At 52.4% G+C, this 18246-nt stretch overlaps 1 protein-coding gene across 3 annotated transcripts in view; it reads right to left on the bottom strand.

The window, feature by feature from the left end:
- EPHB2 (EPH receptor B2) overlaps nt 1-18246 on the bottom strand; it is a 176010-nt gene that overhangs the window by 104084 nt on the left and 53680 nt on the right. For all 3 annotated transcript variants that reach the window (XM_032495410.1, XM_032495408.1, XM_032495409.1), the window contains exons 2-3: nt 11228-11292; nt 7499-8183 (exon numbers count right to left, since the gene is read on the bottom strand). In XM_032495410.1, coding sequence (XP_032351301.1) covers nt 7499-8183; nt 11228-11292 — 750 coding nt within the window. The remainder of the gene's footprint in view (nt 1-7498; nt 8184-11227; nt 11293-18246) is intronic.

Here is an 18246-nt window from a genome sequence, read left to right as displayed (position 1 = left end):
CTCTCTTGGCTGAGAATACCTCTCCTGTATCCCCCTGCCCCTCAGATGGCTGTCATCTTGTTCGGGGATCAGCAAGAGACCAGGGTTAAAAAAAAATCAGTCTCATAACTGACTATCTTTTTTCTGGACTAATGCCTGTCCCCACCTATTCCCATTCTCCAAAGCCCTGGGGAAATGGCTCTTCCTCCAGGAAGCCTCCCCAGCTCTCCCCTGACTCCCTCCTAAGTGCCCCAAGGCTGTAGTTACAGATGGAGTCATCTCCCCTATACCAGACTAGAAGCTGCAGGAGGGCAAAAAGCTCCTTTGTCTGCAGTCCCCATACCTGGTCCAGGGACAGGCAAATAGCAGATGCCTGGGGAGTATTATTCAATATGTGTTAGCTTCTTGGTCCTCTACGAAGGCATCACCTGATCTTTCCAAGAAGCGAAAAAATCAGAAGCTGGCTGGCTGGCTGGCTGGCTAGATGCATAGACAGGTAGATGAATGGATGGAGAGATGGATGGGTAACTGTGAATAAGAATAGAGCTTTTTGTGGGGACAAGGTATAGCTCAGTGGTAGAGTGTGTGCTTAGCATGTACGAGGTCCTGGGTTCAATCCCTAGTATCTCCATTAAAAATAAATAAATAAACAAACCTAATTACCCTCCCAAACAAACAAAAAACAACTTTTAAAAGTGACATTTAAAAAAAAAGAACAGATCCTTTGAGAGCATATAGGAAGTGGGGAGGGGGTGCTTCTAATTTTTAAGAGCAAAGACCTGAATAGCCTTAGTGTACTGGCCAGAGTCCCCATCCAATCCCCTTCCCAAAAGGCTGGACTGAGCCTGGGGGTCTGGAGGGGTTATCTATCACCCTTTCCCCTCCCCCAGCTGGGTGTCCCTACCCTGCCCTTGGAAAGCAGCAGCAGAACTTTCTGTGTAGGGGTCTGGCCTCTCCTCCCACCCAGCATTCCAACCCTCACACCCCTTCCCCCAGCCAGCCCAGGCTCTGCCAGCTGGCAGCCTCCCTCTTTCTCACCGAGACTGACCCCACCCCACCCCAACAGACTGGCCAGACACATCTGGGCCACTGGTCCAGCCTCTGTGGGAAGGGCTGGAGCTGAGAGCAGGGTGGGAAGGAGGCCATCCTGAGGGTGGCCCAGGATCCAACTCTGTGGGCTCAGAGACAACACCTGGTCCCTCCCTACCTTGGCTAGGGAAGCACAGGATTATGGGAGTAAAATAGAAAATAAAGCCACAGGCATAATATCCCATGCTGGAGAGCATGCAGGGAAACAGACACTCTCGAAGGCTGCTGCTAGGAGGGTAACTCAGCCCAGTCTTTCTGGAGGGTGATTTGGCAATGTGTATCAAAAGCCCTTAAAAAATAAAGTACATACCCTTTGACCCCACAATTCTACGCCTGGAGATGTATCCTATGCAAATACCAGCAGCAGTACAAAAAGGCAGAGAGACAATGAAGTCCATCCCAGCATTTAAGATAGTGAAAAACTGCTAGCAATCTACATGTCGATCACCAGAGGACTGGTAAATTATGGCACATCTATCCCCATGGAATTCTAAGAGCCTCCCCAAATGATGATCTAACATGACATGGAAAAATGCCCACAAAAATATTAATAAGTCAAAATTCTTATGTATTCTCATCAGGAATCTATTTTTTTCTTTAAAAAAAAAAACAACAAACCCAATATGTGTAAATACACATAAGTACATCTAGAAGGACCTACAACCAGTCTGTCAAAAGTGGATATTCTCTGTGTTACTTTTAACTTTCTCCTTTTGGCTAATCGGTCATCTCTAAAGATTTTACACATAACCTGTATTGTTTTTGTGATAAGGAAAAGTTATTTTTTCCTCAAAATAAAAAAGAAAAAGAAAGCTCATCAGGAGAAAAAAAAAGTTCACAGGCAAAAGACAGTGTTTGTAAAAGTCCTCATTTTTACAGCACTTTTCTAGGTATTTTCTCATTTACTCTGCACAGCAGCCCATCTGTTTATTCTGCTTTGCAGATGAGAAAACAAAGACTGAGAGAGGGTCTGTGGCTTGCCCAAGGTCACACAGCTAGCAAGAGGCAGAGCTGGGGTTTGAAACCAGGTCTCCATGGCCAAGGTCAAGGAGAGGCCACGGGTGGGGGAGAGAGCAAGCCTGGGGGCTGCTGAGCAGGGCAGGGGGAGGAGAGGGAGAGGCTGGGAGGAGAAGCCAGGCAGCTGGGAACTGGGAAGTCTGAGCGGGAGCCAGTGGATCAACATGTGCGAGCAACCACCCCCACCCCTCACCCCCTCAACCCGCTGGCTCGCAGCCCCTTTCCCTGTCCAAGCTAAATATTAAAAATCCCATTACGCCCTGATAGTATCACAGCAATCATGCTCACGGTGGAGCTGCCTCCGGATCTGTTACAGATGCACGTCTGCCATCGGGAGAGAGGAGGGCAGGGCCCCCTGAGGTTGCTGGGCTGAGGGCTCCAGCTGATGGGCAGGGAGGGTCAAGAAGGGGCTTCATTAGGGAAGAAGAGATACGAAGGGAAGTGGAGGGAAAGAGGGACACGGAGACAAACTTGGAGAAACTGAGGCAAGGACCTTCACAATCAGTCCCATTGGGGAAAGAGTCAGGGAAACAGAGTCAGGGCTTGGGTGGCAGCAGCTGTTGCAGGGAGGGAATTCTTGGGCTACTCTCCGGCCATCCCCAGCAGATCTGCTGGTGGCCAGCCCCAGTGGGAATGTGATCCTGAGAGTGTTGAGGACTGGGGTAGGGGAAGGGGGCAGAGTTCTTCTGAAGGAAGTCCCAGGAGTCCTCTACCTGGCATCGGTATGGCCAGTGCAGGCCCAGATCAGGCCCACAGTGAACAGTGACTAGATGAACGAAGAGGAGGGGTCGTGCCCCAGCCTTGCACCCAGCAGGGCACTGGACACCCCCCAAGCATGCCCTAAACTGCCAAGCCTCAGGCCTTTATTCATGTGGTTTCTCAATTTACAATTCCTTCCCTCCCTTCACGCATCCAAATCCTACTCATTCTTCAGGGCCTAATTCAAATACCACCTCCTCCTTGAAGCCTCCCCAGACTCCCAGTCAGAAAAGATGCCTTCTTCTTCATATTCTCAAAGTGCTTTGGATGGACCTCATTTCTGGAAGAACCGGGCTCTACCTCGTTTCCTTATGTCTGAGTCCGCCCAGGAGCCACTTGAGGCCAAACCCCGAGACTCAGGCTCTCTCCTCTGGCCTTCCCAGGGCAGCCCTGTTCAGCTCAAATGGTGCCTCTTCCAAGAAGCCTTCCCTGAACCACCTGGCTAAAGCGAATCCTCTTTTTGATCACTATTGTTGCACCCTATATTTTCCTTTCCATTCACCATGATCTGTAACTATTTATTTGTTTATTAACTTTATTTCCTCCATCTTCCCCCATCCATCCACCCGGACCAAAAACTCTGGGAAGGTAGCAAACGTGTTCCTCTTGTTCACTTCCGTGTTCCCTAGTGCTGGCATGTGCCTGGCTCACAGAACGTACTCAGTAAATATCTGTTAGAGGGCTACATGGCACACAGAGGGTACTCAATACATGTTTGTTGAGGGGTTGATTGGGTTTTCTGGGCCCCTCCCCTCCCCACTGTGCCCTGAACACAATAGGTACCAAGGGAAGTTGGTCAGATTGAGTCAGTTTAGCCCGTAGTTTTGTAAACCACTCAGTGCACTGGGAACGTCCCACGTCCATCAGCTATCACTGCTTACCCTCGGGATGGTGGCCACTCCCCATGAGGACTCACCTACTCCCTCTCTGCCAAGAAGGCTTTATTCAGCCTTATTTTCTCTAATCTGTGTTTCTTTAAGAAAGTAATGGAATTTTCCCTATTAAATTATGTTTCAATATTAAATGGATCTTTCCAAATCCCACCCTCCTGGAGATTCTACTAATGTCCCCTCCCACTCCTTCGGGTGGACATTCCCTGGGGTGGTGGTGGAGCTGGACCTGTGGTCACATCTGGCCTGGAGTCCTGTGTGGTCTGGCCAAGGATGTGTTAACACATCGTGTGGCGGAGCTAATGGTCCTCTTACAGGAGCATCAGGGCAGCTTGTTTAAAAATGCTGATTCCTTATAATGAAAAAGAATACGAAAATGAATATATGTGTGTATATGTATGATTGAAACATTATGCTCTATGCCAGAAATTGACACATTGTAAACTGACTGTACTTCAATTAAAAAAGAAAAAGTTGATTCTTGGCCCCACCTCAGAGGCACAGAATCAGACCTGGAGAAAAGGGCTGCACCGGTCCTGGGAACCTGCATTTTAGTAAACTTCCCAGTAGATTCTGAGGCATGGTAAAGGCTGGGCGTCCCTGGGCTGGAGGTGGGGAAAGCACTTGACACCCACTCACATGCGAGCTGTAACCACCATTCCCACTCGTCGTGCGCTGGCAGGGCCAGGGCCTGTGGGGCTTGGGCTGAAGCAGCCCCACATCTGGGCGGCTGCACACAGGCCACAGCAACAGCCGGTGCCCTTCTGGCTCCCTGAGCTCGTTAATCACACCCCAGCTGGCCTCCACTCACACCCAGCAGCCAGCTGAGCTGGGTCTGGTCTGGGGGTTGGGAGTTGGGGGAAGCCAGCGCTGGATGGCCCCTGCCCCCAAATTACTTAGAACCCCCACCATGTGCAAGAAGCTGCTCAGACTCTGATCGTATGACATGGCCCCAGGGCCCCAACCTCCTGGCATTTACACCCCGGGTAATTCCCTCCATTGGAGCATGGACTGAATTTGGTGACTCACTTTTAACGATGAGAATATGGCAGAAATAATGAGATGTCACATCTGAGATGAGATTATAAAAAGACTGTGGCTTCTGTCTTGGGGGCTCTCTTTCACACTCCCTCTCTCACATCATGTGCTCTGGGGAAGCCACCGCACAAGTGAGAGGCTCACGTGGCGAGGGAACTGAGGCCTGCAAACAACCACGTGAGGGAATGTGGAAGCAGAGCCCTCTCCAGTCAAGCCTTCAGATGAGACTGCAGTCTCAGTGGACAGCCTGACTGCGACCCCAGGAAAAACCTTGAACAGAGGCACCCATCTAAGCCATACTTGATTCCCGACCCTAAGGAACTGTGAGATAATAAATGCTTGATGTTTCCAGCTTCTAAATTATGAGGTAACTTGTTAATGCAGCAATAGATAATCAGTACACCTCCTCAGCTGGGCACCCCTCAGGCCACAATTCTTCCTATACCCTTCACTGCACCCTGAGCCACAGACACACCAAACAGTTGACCAGTCTCCCTAAAAGGTCACAATGATTCATGTCCCCAGGGTTTTTTTGATGCTGATCTAACCTCCAGAAGACCTCGACCACCTTCTCTGTGAAACCTTCCCTCTTTTCTGTGCCCACTGCAGCCTGAGCAATTCCTATTAAAGCAAGTCTAACACATTCCCACCGTTGTTCATTTACAGTCAGTCTCCTCAGCTAGACTGTGAGCTCCTAGAAGGCAAGGCCACAGTTGGATTCTTCTCTGTCTTACCTGGTGCTCAGCACAAGGTCTGCTACAGAGGAGGTGCAGGGAAGGTTTGATGAGTGAATAACCAATGAGCAGTGGGTGATGGCATCTGCTCCTCATGGCCTGTCTCAGCCCTGCCATCTCCCAAGGCTGTGCACTTTCACACTCAAGAATAGAAAACCAGATTTGCTGTCTTCCCCAAGAAACCAGCCTTTTCTCCCAATTTCCCCATTTCTTTTCTAAGAGCATGGCTGCCTTGTAAGTTGAAATTCCTGGTTCCCTCTGATTTCTCCCACTCCTCCCTTTCCAAACTGTCTCTCCCATGTCTCATCTGATTCACTGTCAAAACATCCCTTGATTTACCAACTGCCTCTTCCCCAGCACTGTGGATGCCCAGCCCAGGCTTCCACTATCTCCTAAGATCACTACTTCCCTACAAGTCACTGCTCCTGTCTCTTACACCCCCATTTAATCCTCCCAGGGATCCTTAAAATGCTGCCTCCAGGGCTGGAGGGAGGAGCCACGGAGATGGTGGATGGGACAGAATGTTATAAAGGCAAGGATCATTGCAACTATCCTAGGCTAAACTTTAATTGGCTCTTCAAGGCCCCTGGAATAGGGTCCAAACTCTTCACCTGGCATTTGGCACACCCCAGGATTCAAATCCAATCAGGAAGGCAAGAGGAAGTGTTACAAGGAGGCTTCAAGTCTCCTGTATCACCACCATCGCCATCCCAGCTCACATGACAGAGAACCTGTGCCATGCTGGGCTCGTTGCATAGCATCTCATTTAGTTAACACCTATTAAGCTCTTACTGTATAACAGAAGCCTTAATAAGTGCTTTACATGTCTTAAGGTCTTGAATCCTCACAACCAACCTATGAAAGAGGGTCTCACATTCCGCTCAGGACAACCAGCTTATAACGGGCAGGGCTGGGATTTGAACCCAGGTCTGTCTACCTTCACAGCTGTCTCACCACCACGCAGTACCTCTTACAAACTTCTTAAGCTTTGTGATTCTTTGCCAAAATCAAACACCACCTGTACTATCGTTTACTTAACATTTTTCCTTAAATTAACCTAAGGGGCATAGCGGTTAAGAGGGTGGTTTGGAATCACATCACCTGGGTAAGACTCCTGGCTCCTCCACTTCCTCGCTGTATGAGCTCTCTGAGCTGCAATCTCTTCCCATAAAATAGCAGTCTCCCTCATAGGTTCTTATGAGGATTAAATGAGTTAGATGTACCTATAAAGTGCTCAGCACGTGGTAAAAATGGTAGTCAGGAGGCCTGGTTCATGGTGGGGATGCGCTCCCCCATCTCCTTGATTTGGAAGTAACCACATCACTTGCTTCGGCCACTGAAATGTGCACAGGAGTGATGTGTGAGCCATTCCAGGGGGAAGTTTGAGAGTCCATATACAGTCTGTCACACTTGCTCCTTCCTTCTGCCCCGCTGATCACAATATTCCAAACGGTGGCTCCTCCATCTGCTTGGCTCCCAGAGGGAGGAATCCTAAGCTGACTCATGATGGGCATGTAGCATTAAGTGAGAAATAAACTTTTATTGTTTTGTCACTTCAGCATGGCCTGGCCTATACTGACTGATACAGCAAGAGCTCAATAAATATTATCTCATAAATGTTATTTACTGTGACTTACACATTTTCTTAAAAAGGAAACTATATCATTTTTGTAAATGAAGAAATAAAGTGCCACCTACCACCACTAATAAAAAATAATTAAGATGAGAACCTTTATCCTCATACCAACTAAAATCAGTGTGCACAACCCTGCAGTACGTACACATCCCGCCATTCCAGAAGTGTTGTTCAATGTCTCCCTCTAAGAAGCTGAACCACGGCTGTAGATTTGGAAACCCTGGCCACAGAGTGCCTCACGGTCAGCTCCAGGCCTCTGCCCTGACCAGCCTGATCTCCCAGCTGCTAGGCTCAAGCCCACAGCCGATTCCAACGCCATATACTTGTAGGGGCACCTCCCCCGCTGTGGCTCTTACCTCGGCAAATGGTGCCATTCTCCACGGCCTCGAAGCCCGCTTTGCACATGCAGCGCCCTATGGGCACCAGCCACTCGCCGTCCCCGTTACAGTAGAGCTTGATGGGCACGTCCACCTCCTCAGCGTTGGCGATGCAGCTACCCCGGGCAGCCACCAGCGATGTACTCTCAGCCCCCGACAGTGTCTCCTGGAAGATGGCACCGTTCTGGATGATGCGGGGGCACTTGCGGTAGAAGACGCGCACGGCGATGAGGGACATGCAGCCGCCGTAGTCCTGGAAGGCCAGGTAGAAGCCGCTGCGGGACACAGGCCCGAAGCTCCGCACCTCGGTGTTTATCTTCATGACCCGGCCACCGAGGTCCACCTGGGAGAAGCTCTCATCGGCAGCAATGGTATCCACCTTCACCCACGGGTTCTCCATCCAGTTGGGGAAGGTCTTGGTGGCCGAGTCGAAGTCAGCCTCATAGTAATAGAGGTTGAAAGTCTCCTTGCAGGAGCCGGGCACACTGGGGATGCTGCTGCAGTCACGCACTGAGAACTTCATCTCCACGTGGATGCGATGGGCGCCGCGGCGCCGGATGAACTTGGTCCGTAGCCAGTTGTTCTGGCTTGACTCAAACACATTGCACACCTGGTATGTGCGGATGGTGTTCATGTTCTCATCGTAGCCACTCACCTCTTCCCACTGTGGGGGGAATGCTGGTCAGTGGGGGAGGGAGGGGCTTGGCCCCAGGGACCGCCCTGTCTAAGAGGGGAGGCCCGGATCCTGCCATAGGGAATCCTCCAGTCCAATGGGAGGAGAAGGACTCCTACCATGGGGGGCCTCCTTGTCCAATGGGGGGGCACAGAATCTTCCTTAGGGGTCCTCAAGTCTGATGATGAAGACATGATCTCTACCATTGGAGAACTCCAAGCTGAAGGGGAGTCATGGCCTTGGACCTGAGGAATTCCCTAGTCTGAGAGGGAGACTCGCCAATCTGATGGGAAGGGCACACACCCTGCTCTTGGTTCTCTGACTCAATACGGGAGAAGTGACCCTTACCCCGAGGGGTAACCAGTCTGATAAAGGAGACATAGCCCTTGCTTCTGGGAAGCTCCCACCTGGAAGGGCAACCAGGGAGAGGCCCACCCTGTCTAAGAGCAGACAGCGCTTGTGCCTGGGGAGCTACCTGTCTGATGGGGCAGACAGGAGTTCCCTGCTGGGAGTTCCCTGTCTGACCATGGAGACAGAGTCCTTGCCCTCAGAGGCTCCCAGGCCAGTGGAAGAAGAGCCCTCGCCCCGTCACAGGAAGGCAGGGCCTTTCCCTGAGACAGCACCTCTGTTCCGGGGCCTCAGTGGCTAGGTCGGTGCTGGAGGGAGACCTTCCCCGCTGCCTGCCTGCGGCAGGTACTTTGGCACCTCACGGGCCCCGGCCTGGGCTCTCCCACACTCAGCTGTGATTCCCAAGCCCCACTGCTGGAGGGGGCCGTGCAGGGCCATGGAAAGCTGGCAAGGAAGGGCACAGGCCATGTTTCCTTCACAGACACGCACAAGTCAAGCTCACGCGCAGGCTGAGCCTTTGTTCACACTTTGTGCCCCCGTCCTTCCTTCTGGAACCTCTTGCAGTGGGGCTCTCCCTCCGGCTGCAGTGTTTGTGTTCACCAGCTCTCCCTTGGGCCTTCGGGGACAATCTGCCTGGATGAGTGCTGAGCACTCCTGGCCCTCTTGTTTGGGTCTCCCGAGTGGGACTGAGAGCTTGTTGAAGGCAGCCACTCATCCCCTCCTTCCCCTGTACCCCTCTTGGTGTTGGGCTGGCTTCACCTGGGGTAGACCCAAGAAGGGGAGACTCAAGAGAGCCCCAACAGCAGGATGCCCCCGTCACCTGTGCCGGTGGGTACCGTTAGCAGGATCTCATTTCTCTGTCATGATTATCACATGTGGAGTAGTTATCCCCACTTTACAGATGAGGGAGTAGAGACCAGAGAGGTGAGGTTACCTGACCCAGGTCACACAGACCCAGACCCATCCACGTGTTTGCCCTGCTGTCTCAAAACACTAGGACCCAGCATAGGCCCAGGGCTCCTGGGTTTTGTCCCAGCTCTGCTAACTTGACGTGTAGCGCTAGGCAAGTCACCTCCCTTCTCTGGGCCTCTATTTTCCCAACTGCCAAATGTGACTGGTGGAGGGGAGGGCAAGTGGTAGGAGAGGTGTCACCCTCAAGTGGGTGTTCTTTGTCCTTTTGCCTCCCTTAGATTCTCTGGGCCACGCCTGCACAGGGTGGGGCAGTGGCCGCCAGCTTGGGGAGAGATGATGCTGTGCGGGGCGAATGGATACAGGGAAGGCGGAGCCGGTCCACCCGCTACTTCACTGGCAGCGCTGAAGCTCCCTACATTGCATTTAATTTTTTTTTTTTGGTGGCACCATGTGACAAAGTCAGCCCCTTGTTACAATCACTGCTCTTCTTCAGAACTTAATTAGAGCACTTAATTAGAGCGCGCTGCCTTTCTCCCCTCTCTCTAATTAACACGCGGGGGCCCTGCAGCCCAAACACCCCAAATAATTGCGTCCGGGGCCCTGCAGCCCAGCCTGGCCTCATTACTGGCAGGGAGGGGCTGTGGGCCCAGCCGCCTTCGCAGATGGAAAATTAGTGACAAGAAAGAGCCACAGAAAGAGGTCTGACCCTGCGGCCTTGCCTATTGAGAGCACAGGCCTGAGGGGGTGGAAGGATGCAGCTCCTTGGGGCAGCAGCTGGGTCCCAGGGGAGGAGCCATGATAGGGGGAAAGGGAGGAATGGGCGGTGGGAGCCCAGACCCCTCCCCAGAGATCAGGGGGATGAGGAAGGGATGCTATTAGAACTGATGACGGTGATGGTGATGGTGACAGTTACTACAGCTACTCATTATGGGGAGCCCACTCACATCAGGCACTTTGCAGAAGAGCCTCACAACAGTCCTGTGAGGAAGACACTATTATCACCATTTTAGAGATGAAGAAACTAAAGCTCAGATAGGTTAGGGAACTAGCCCCAAATCACACAGCTGGGGAGTAGCAGAATTGGGACACAATTTCAAGTGTCTGATCCCATAGCCTGTGTGTAAGTCCTGGGCTGGTTGCTGCGGGAAGAAAGAGGAATCTCAAATTGTGCCTGATCTTGTTCTTGGGAAGCTCACAGCCTACGTGGGCTCAGACCACTGGACCCAAAGAAGTGTGGTGATAAGAGCTCGGGAAGCGGGAGCCTCGTGTGATGGGGACCCAGAAAGAGGACCCAGAGGACTAGGTCACAGCCCTGGATACAAACCTGAGCCTCATCACTTACAAGCTATGGGGTCCCTCGCAGGCAGCTACCGCTCTCTGAGCCTCAGTCTCTCACTTGTAAAATGGAGGTAATTCTTCCCCACAGGACTGGAGATGATGCGTGTAAAAGTGCTTTGATACAGTATCCGACACATAGCGGGTGCTCGGGAAATCACAATTCACTTTCCTCATCTGTAAAACGGGGGTACTGCAAGTACCCACTTCTCAGCCTCGCCTTTAGAATTCTATGGGATGAAGGCTGAAAGCATCCAGCATGTTGTCATGGTAACTGGCACTCCATCAATGGGAGGGGACCAGCAGTAGGGGCACTGAGAAGTCGGGTCCTGGGACCTGAGGGAGGGAAAGGGGCTGGAATGCGAGGGGGCATCCAGGCCCTGCAGTGGAACCCGAGGCACCGTGGGGGACCAGGCACAGTCTGAGGACCGCTGACTCACCCCTGACGGAGGATGCACAATCCAGCCCAGCTCCGCTGTCGCCGTGGTTGAGTCCATCAGTGTTTCTGTGGGGAAAGTAAAGAGTCACCGACGAGCTGCCCTCCCAGCACTGTGAATCACCCCAAGAACCGACCCCTTGAGGGCCTTCTTTACAGAGTGCCACTTACTCCCATACGTCCAAACAATCATCTGACCTTACAGACTAACCTCCCTGTAGGTCCTGCCTCTCACTCCATCACCCCACACATCCCCACACTCCAGCCAAGCATCTGATTCTGTTCCTCTAGGCTCCACCCCTAAAGGCCCAGCTCCAGCCCTTCTACGCATGGTCACATCCCACCCTCCCAGCCAGTCCTGTCCTAGGTATTGCTCCTTTGCTCCTTCACTGGTTGGGAAGGGTCCTAACCTGGGGTCTCCTGGATAGACTTCAGAAAGTCCTCAAGGAAATTTCAAATTTTTACTTCAAACTTAGGGTTCTGTTCACTTTTCAGCTTGCGTCAAATTTTCAAAACCTTACAGGGGCCTCCCTTGGGTCCCGGCCAAGCTGCATCAGTTACCTCACGTTGGCCCTCTGGCCCGCGCGTCCGGGATACATTTCCCCCTTCCCCACGAACTTAGAATTCTTCACCTTGTCCTCATCCCTAGGCCCCTTTCCCCAGGGCTCAGCCAACTCCACCCCTAGGATAGGGCCCTGGAGGTGGAGGGGTGTTGGAGGTGAGCATTGTGCCCAGGGGGGCTAGTCCGTCACCTGCCCTCTGGGGGTTCAGGAAATTCAGATCAGCTCTGAACCAGCCAGGGCCCCACGTGCTTCCCCTCATTCCAGCAGCTGGAAGAAAGGAGCCACACGGCCAGTGACAAAGGAGACCCACAGGGCCAGAGAGATCCCCATTCACCCCTAGATCAGGCTCAGCACTCCTCCTCTCTACCCCTGCCCTGCCACAGGGGATTCCAAATGCTTTTGAACTGAATTGCAGTGCATTGAGCAGACTCAAACTGCTCACACATTCAATCAACAAATACACCCTGATGTCCATTATGTACCAAGCTCTGTGCTGGGTACCCTGAGGGAGAAAATTTGAATAGCAAGGCTCTACTATGGAGCAGTTCACAGTGTGGTAGTGGAGATGAAATGTAAATAAAATAGTTGTGAGAGAGTAGACAGAGAGACCTAGGAGGCCACGGTTGGACCTTCCACACCACCTAGATCAGCGAGAGTAAGTGAGAGGCATGCTTGCTACTAGGCTCCAATTCTGTGCCCAGGACAGACATCACTAATCAATCCCCACACTCTGTGGCTGCACAGTGCTCCAGGAAACTAGCATGTACCATTTGAGATGCTATCCCTGGTCTAGCCTTACTGCCTCATTTTGGACATAGGGCAACTGAGGCACAGAGGGGGAAGAGACTTCCTAAAGATCACACTGGAGTTGGTGGCAGAGTGGGAGGTGTGCGTCTTCTGCCTCCCACCTCATAAACTTCTAGACACTTAGGTTGATGGCCTGGGCTGCACGGACAGGGGCGAGGAGAGTGGAGGCAGGGTGCACAGTGTTCAGGCCGCTGTGAAGGTCGAAATGGGAGTGACAAGGTCTTGAACTAGGACAGGGGCAGTGTGGATGGGAGGGTGGGGCAGAAGGATGCACTGAGCCAGAGGTGACCCCAGTCAGACGCACAAGATGACAAGAGAGGATGCGGCAGTGTCCCCATGACCGCCTGTGGCTTGTGTTTGTGGTCACTGTGTCCCTTTGCACTGGGGGCTGGTGAGGGGGGAGGAGGGTGCCAGGGACGGTGGAGTCCAGTGCCAAGGACGTCTTTTTGATGGCAAATTGGAGGGAAGTTCTATTGTGCTGCTTTGGAGCTGAAAAAAGGGTTCCTTTTCACACTCCGAATGCTACAGATTTTTCTTCCTGGAGAGAACAAGGGCTGAACTTTTAACCTGTTTTCTCTCATCGGCCTCAGCCAGAGACGCGCCAAGCCGGGCTCTCTGCCTGGGCCCGAGGAACAGCTGCTGGGAGCTGTGTGGAACAAGGGAGAGAGGAGACTGTTTGGGACCAGAAAAAGGTTGGGTGGGGGAGGCAAGCCCGCCAAGCAGGTGGCCCCACCCCTTGGCTGGATTCTTGGGCTGACCCAGAGGCCAAGCACTAGAGGATTCCACGGCCCAGAGGAGGGGCTGTGAACTGACATCCTCATCGCTGGGGTGGAAACTCAGGCCCGGGGAGGGCAAATGACTTGCCAAAAGTCAAACACTAAAAGCTGGTGCTCAAACTCTGGGCTCGTAGGGAGCTCAGGTGGGGGCTTCCACTGCTCCCCTCCCCTCTGCCTCCCACCACATCTGGAACCAGCAAGGGGAGGATCTCAGAAGGACTGGAATCAATGGGCTGGCTGGTTCACAGACAGGAACGGGCTAGAGGGAAGGTCAAGACTGCAAGTCTCCTGGGAAGGATGCAGAGGCCGGCGCCTCCCATGTTCCCTTCTCACCAAGCCAGTCCGGGGCTCTGTCTGCAAGCCCGCCTTTGTGAAAGCTGTTACCCCTGGGGCCATGGCAGGAGGGAACCCCGAGGGCTCTTCCCATAACTTCTCTTTGGCCTTTTGCCTTTCAATGTTTATACCTCCTTCCACCCTCCCCAAAAAAAGCAGGTAAGCAGAGCAGATCAGCTAGGGTGGGGAGATCAGAGAGACTTCAACGCCAGTACCCGCTCTGCCACCTGCTTGCCCTGTAACCTTGGACCCGCAAGCTTTCTAAGCCTCAGTTTCCTCACCCGGAGAATGGCCATAATACCCTCCAAGGGTGGACAGAAGGACTAAACGAGGGGGGAGGTCAATTAGCTTGCAGCCCAGCACAAAGTGGACCCTCAGTAAGTGGCAGCTATTCTTTCTTAGATCAGGCGTGGTGTTTTCGGCTGACCCAGGGCCCACACACACTTCCCTTTGGGCTCATTAGGTGGCCCCTGCAAGTGAAGGAGTCCAAGCATCTCCCTCTACATCCCAGATAGTGCCTGTCAACACCTGACAAGCATCAGCCTCTCACTCAAGGGCCACAGCCTCTGTGGGGCTCCCCCTTGTCCATCTGATGCTGCTCTCCTGGGATGCCCTGGTTTCCCCTTTGTTCCTCTCAAACCAAGCACCAAAGTCAAACTCAGTTTCCCAGGGAATCTGGAGTCAGAAGTTCTTGCCTCAGGAACCTGGGTGGGTTCAGAAAGCCAAGCCCTATTTCCATCACCAGTGCTTCTTTCCTCCCCATAACATCCCAGACTTCTCCCCTCTGATCCCCCAAATCCACAGAGGGAGAGAACTCATGTTCGCTGAGACAGAGACCCTGTCTATTAGGAGCCAGAGACCCTCACACGCATTCTTACAAGATGCCAAGAGATAGTTGATACTGTTCCATTTCATAGATGGGAAAACTGAGGCTTACAAAGGCTTAGGAACTTGCCCGAGGTCACACATCTATTCCATTCACAAGCTGGGCTCTAGCTGCACAGGCTGTTTGTACTCTCATCCCTGGACCTCTCCGACACTGTTCCTTCTGATCCTTCCCCCCTTCACACCTTCTTTACCTGACCCAAGACCTGGCACAGGGCTTAGCACTTAGTCGAAGGCGAAATCCCCTTCCCTCACCTGAAAACTGTAGGCCTTGGACACATGCTAGTGTCCTGCTCCATCAGGACGACTCTCGTGACTTCAGCTGTTTCCACCTACAGGCTGTACTATTATTTAATTACCAAATTTCTTCTGACTCTTTTTTTTTTCCTTAAGTGCATTTTAAAGAGGAAAAAGTTAGCATTATTATAAATGGGAAACCAATATCACTTGCCATAAAAGGAAAGAAATAAACATAAGACCATTACAATTAAAAATGTTCACCCCTAACATCCCTTCACCTGCCACACTTTGGGGGGCCCTAGGCGCCACCAAGTTGCCTCTGAAGTGCTGGAAATGCCCGCCTCCCCGCCCTCACTGTGACAACGACAATCTTGTACACAGATAATCAATCACCACACGACGTGACAAAGACTGCAACAGGGATGTGTGTGGGTACTGAGCGTGATGGGAACCGGGCGTGGAAGGAGCGGAAGACAACGCCCAGTTAAGGGGCGGCTTCCTGGAGGACGTGACACGGATAGAAGCTTGAAGAGTGAGTTAGAAGGGAGTCAGGAGAGGGTGAGTGGGAGGGGCGTGCTAGGCAGAAGGCAGAAGGCAAAGGGATGTAGGGGACAATAGCATGGCTGGTGGGAATTGATGTGAGTGAAGGTGGGCCGGGCAGTGGGGGGAGCTGAGGGCCGATCTAGAGAGTGGGAGCAGAGGCAGCCCAGGAAAGGTCGGCGGCTCTCTGAGGTCCCCCTGCTGGGTCACACCCACCTGCTCACATCCTTGCCAGCCCCCAGGTACCACCCACCCCCTACCCTGCCTTTCACTTGCCTCCAGGCACTCTTACCCCAGTTAATCCTGGAAATGCCCAGTACCCAAACCCTGGATGCTTAAAGTGACCATTTGAACAACCCTAATGGAAAGATGAGGAAACTGAGGCTACGTGGACAAGATGCTTAGCATCCAGGTGAAAGCTGGAAACAGGGCCTCCAGTCACCAGCCGGGAGTGCCTTTCTTGGTGGGAAAACAGGATCTGGGCCCTGGTGAGCGGCTTTGGCCCTCGCCCCACTGCGCCCGCACTCCCTCTGCTTCCTGGAGACTGCACAGAAGAAAGCAATCAGGAGGCCCCGATCACACAGGCTGGGGAGGCTCGAGACCCCTCTGGCTATGTGTGAATGAGCAGTGCGCATTTCAGAAATATTTGAGCTAAAAGAGGAGACACACTGAAGTCGTTAACGCTGGGCCAACAGGAAGGTGGCTGCGAGGGGCCCTGTTTTCAGGCAGGGGCGAGTGGTCACCCTCTGCTCCCCAGTCTACCCCTGGTCAGCTGTCTGACCCCTTCTTGGGCCATACTCCTCTAGGGTCACAGACACTGTCGACACTAATGACAGTAGGTGAGAGTTTCAAAGACATGAGGAGGAACTTTCATTAAGCACCTACTATGTGCCAGGCGTTGAGCTGGGCACTGTAAATACAGTTTCAGGCTCATGGTAACTTGGGGGCTACATTCTATTAACCCCATTTTATAGACACGGAAACTAAAGTCAGAGAGGCGAAGCAGCCTGCACAAGGGCACAGTGCAGGGCTGGGATTTGAACCCACATCGGTCCCATTCTTCACTGTGTTATTTTTAGGATTCTTCAGCAATAGGCTTAAAACACACACACAGATACCAGGACTTTCTGTATTCTCACCCTCTGTGTGGGCCTGTGTAAGGATAGGAAAGGAAAGAGGGGAGGGCAGCAGGGAAATGGGGCACACACTGCCTAGGCTAGAACCTTGGCTCTGGCACTCTCTAGTGTGTGCAAGCCCATACACCTCTCTGGGCCTCAGTTTCCCCATCTGTAAAATGGGTCATGTGAGAATTAAGTGACATTGTGTAGGTGAGTCCTGTTGTTCTGCCATCTCCCAGGGCCCTCATTCTAGGGGAGCTCTGTGTCTGCCTCTTTCACCACTGTAACCCTAGCACTGAGAACTGGTCCTGATACACAGTAGATGTATCTGATCTCCACGTGGCAGCTGGGTGATGGCTCTAAAGCCCATGTCTGATCATGTCTTAATGCCTTTCAGAGCTCCCACTGCCAGCAGGACAAAGTCCTGGTTCCTCAACAGTGCATTCCACACCCCTGCTGACTGGGCCGGCCAATCACCTTCCAGCCGTGTCCAGCCGCCCTGAATTTCCTTCTGCTTGCAAAAGGCACTGCTTCCTTGCGCCTTGGTGATCGACCATTCCCAATTTTTCTGCTTGGAATGTCTGGCCCTTCCAACTTTGTAGCCTGGCTAACTTCCCTTCCAAAACTTAACTCAAAGGCTCTTTCTTCTTGGCATCTCTCCCTGAGTTCTCCTGGGTTAAGTAACAAGATCAGGGTCATTCAACGAACATTCCTCTACCTAATGTGTGCAAGGCCCTGTGCTGAGCCTGGGGGACCTGGAAACATTCCGCCCGACCTTCCCTCAAGGAGCTTCCAGACTAGTGCCCGAGACGAGAGCTTTCTATAGGGAGAGGCAGAGTAAAACGGCTGGGATGGGAGCCAGGAAACCCAGGGGAAGAAAGGATTAGCTTTGACCAGGGAATTAGCAAAGGCGTCTCAGAGGAGGTGGCATTCGAGCTGGAAGAAGAGGGGAAGCGCATGCTGTGTAAAGGGCACAGCAGAATCAAAGGCACAGAGGTATGAAACTTCAGGAGCAGTTTGAGCAACAGTAAAATCTGAGGAATGGTTCTCACTCGTGGGCTCTGGGCTGAGGGTTTAGCACTCATTATCTCATTTCATCATACTATTTATAAAAAGGTACTTTATTTAATTTCCCTTTATAGATGGCAAACTAAAGTTAGGAGAGATTGTTCAAGGTTTTCATGGCCAGGAAGTGGGGGAGCTACGTCTACCTTGCACCAAAGCCCATATTCTTAACCACAGCACCATGCTGGAGTTTCTGTCTCAAGGGGTGGGAACAAAATGCTTGGTGGAAGGATCTGGTAGCTCAGGATGGGGGCCAGACCTGTAGGGCCTTGAATGTGGGGCTAAGGAGTCTGGATCTTGTCCCAAAGGCAATGGGGAGCTATGGAGGATTCCTGAGGAGGGTGGTGACATGGCCTGTCCTGACAACATGGTCTATCCTGAAGATGGACAGACACTGCCTAGCTGTTCCCCAGGGTCTTTGCTCCAGACTGACCAGCATACCACAGCCCAGGCAGCCAATTCAGATGGCACGTGACCCAAGCAGTGGATGCTGTTCTCTCTGAACCCTTCCCAGCAGCTCCAGTTGCTCCCTGTTGGGGCTAATGAGGCTAAGCTGACTTGAACACAGGCTCGTCTACCCCAGCAAGGCCTGGTGAGATGCTAGCCACAGCTGGGAGGCCAGAGGCGGGCCATCAATGGCTGGGAATTAGAGCATTCATTCCATGGTCCATATTAGAAATTCTAAGAGAAGGCAAC

Source organism: Camelus ferus, chromosome 13, assembly GCF_009834535.1.
Source record: "Camelus ferus isolate YT-003-E chromosome 13, BCGSAC_Cfer_1.0, whole genome shotgun sequence".
Lineage (NCBI taxonomy): Eukaryota > Metazoa > Chordata > Mammalia > Artiodactyla > Camelidae > Camelus > Camelus ferus.
This window is presented reverse-complemented; position numbering and strand designations above follow the sequence as displayed.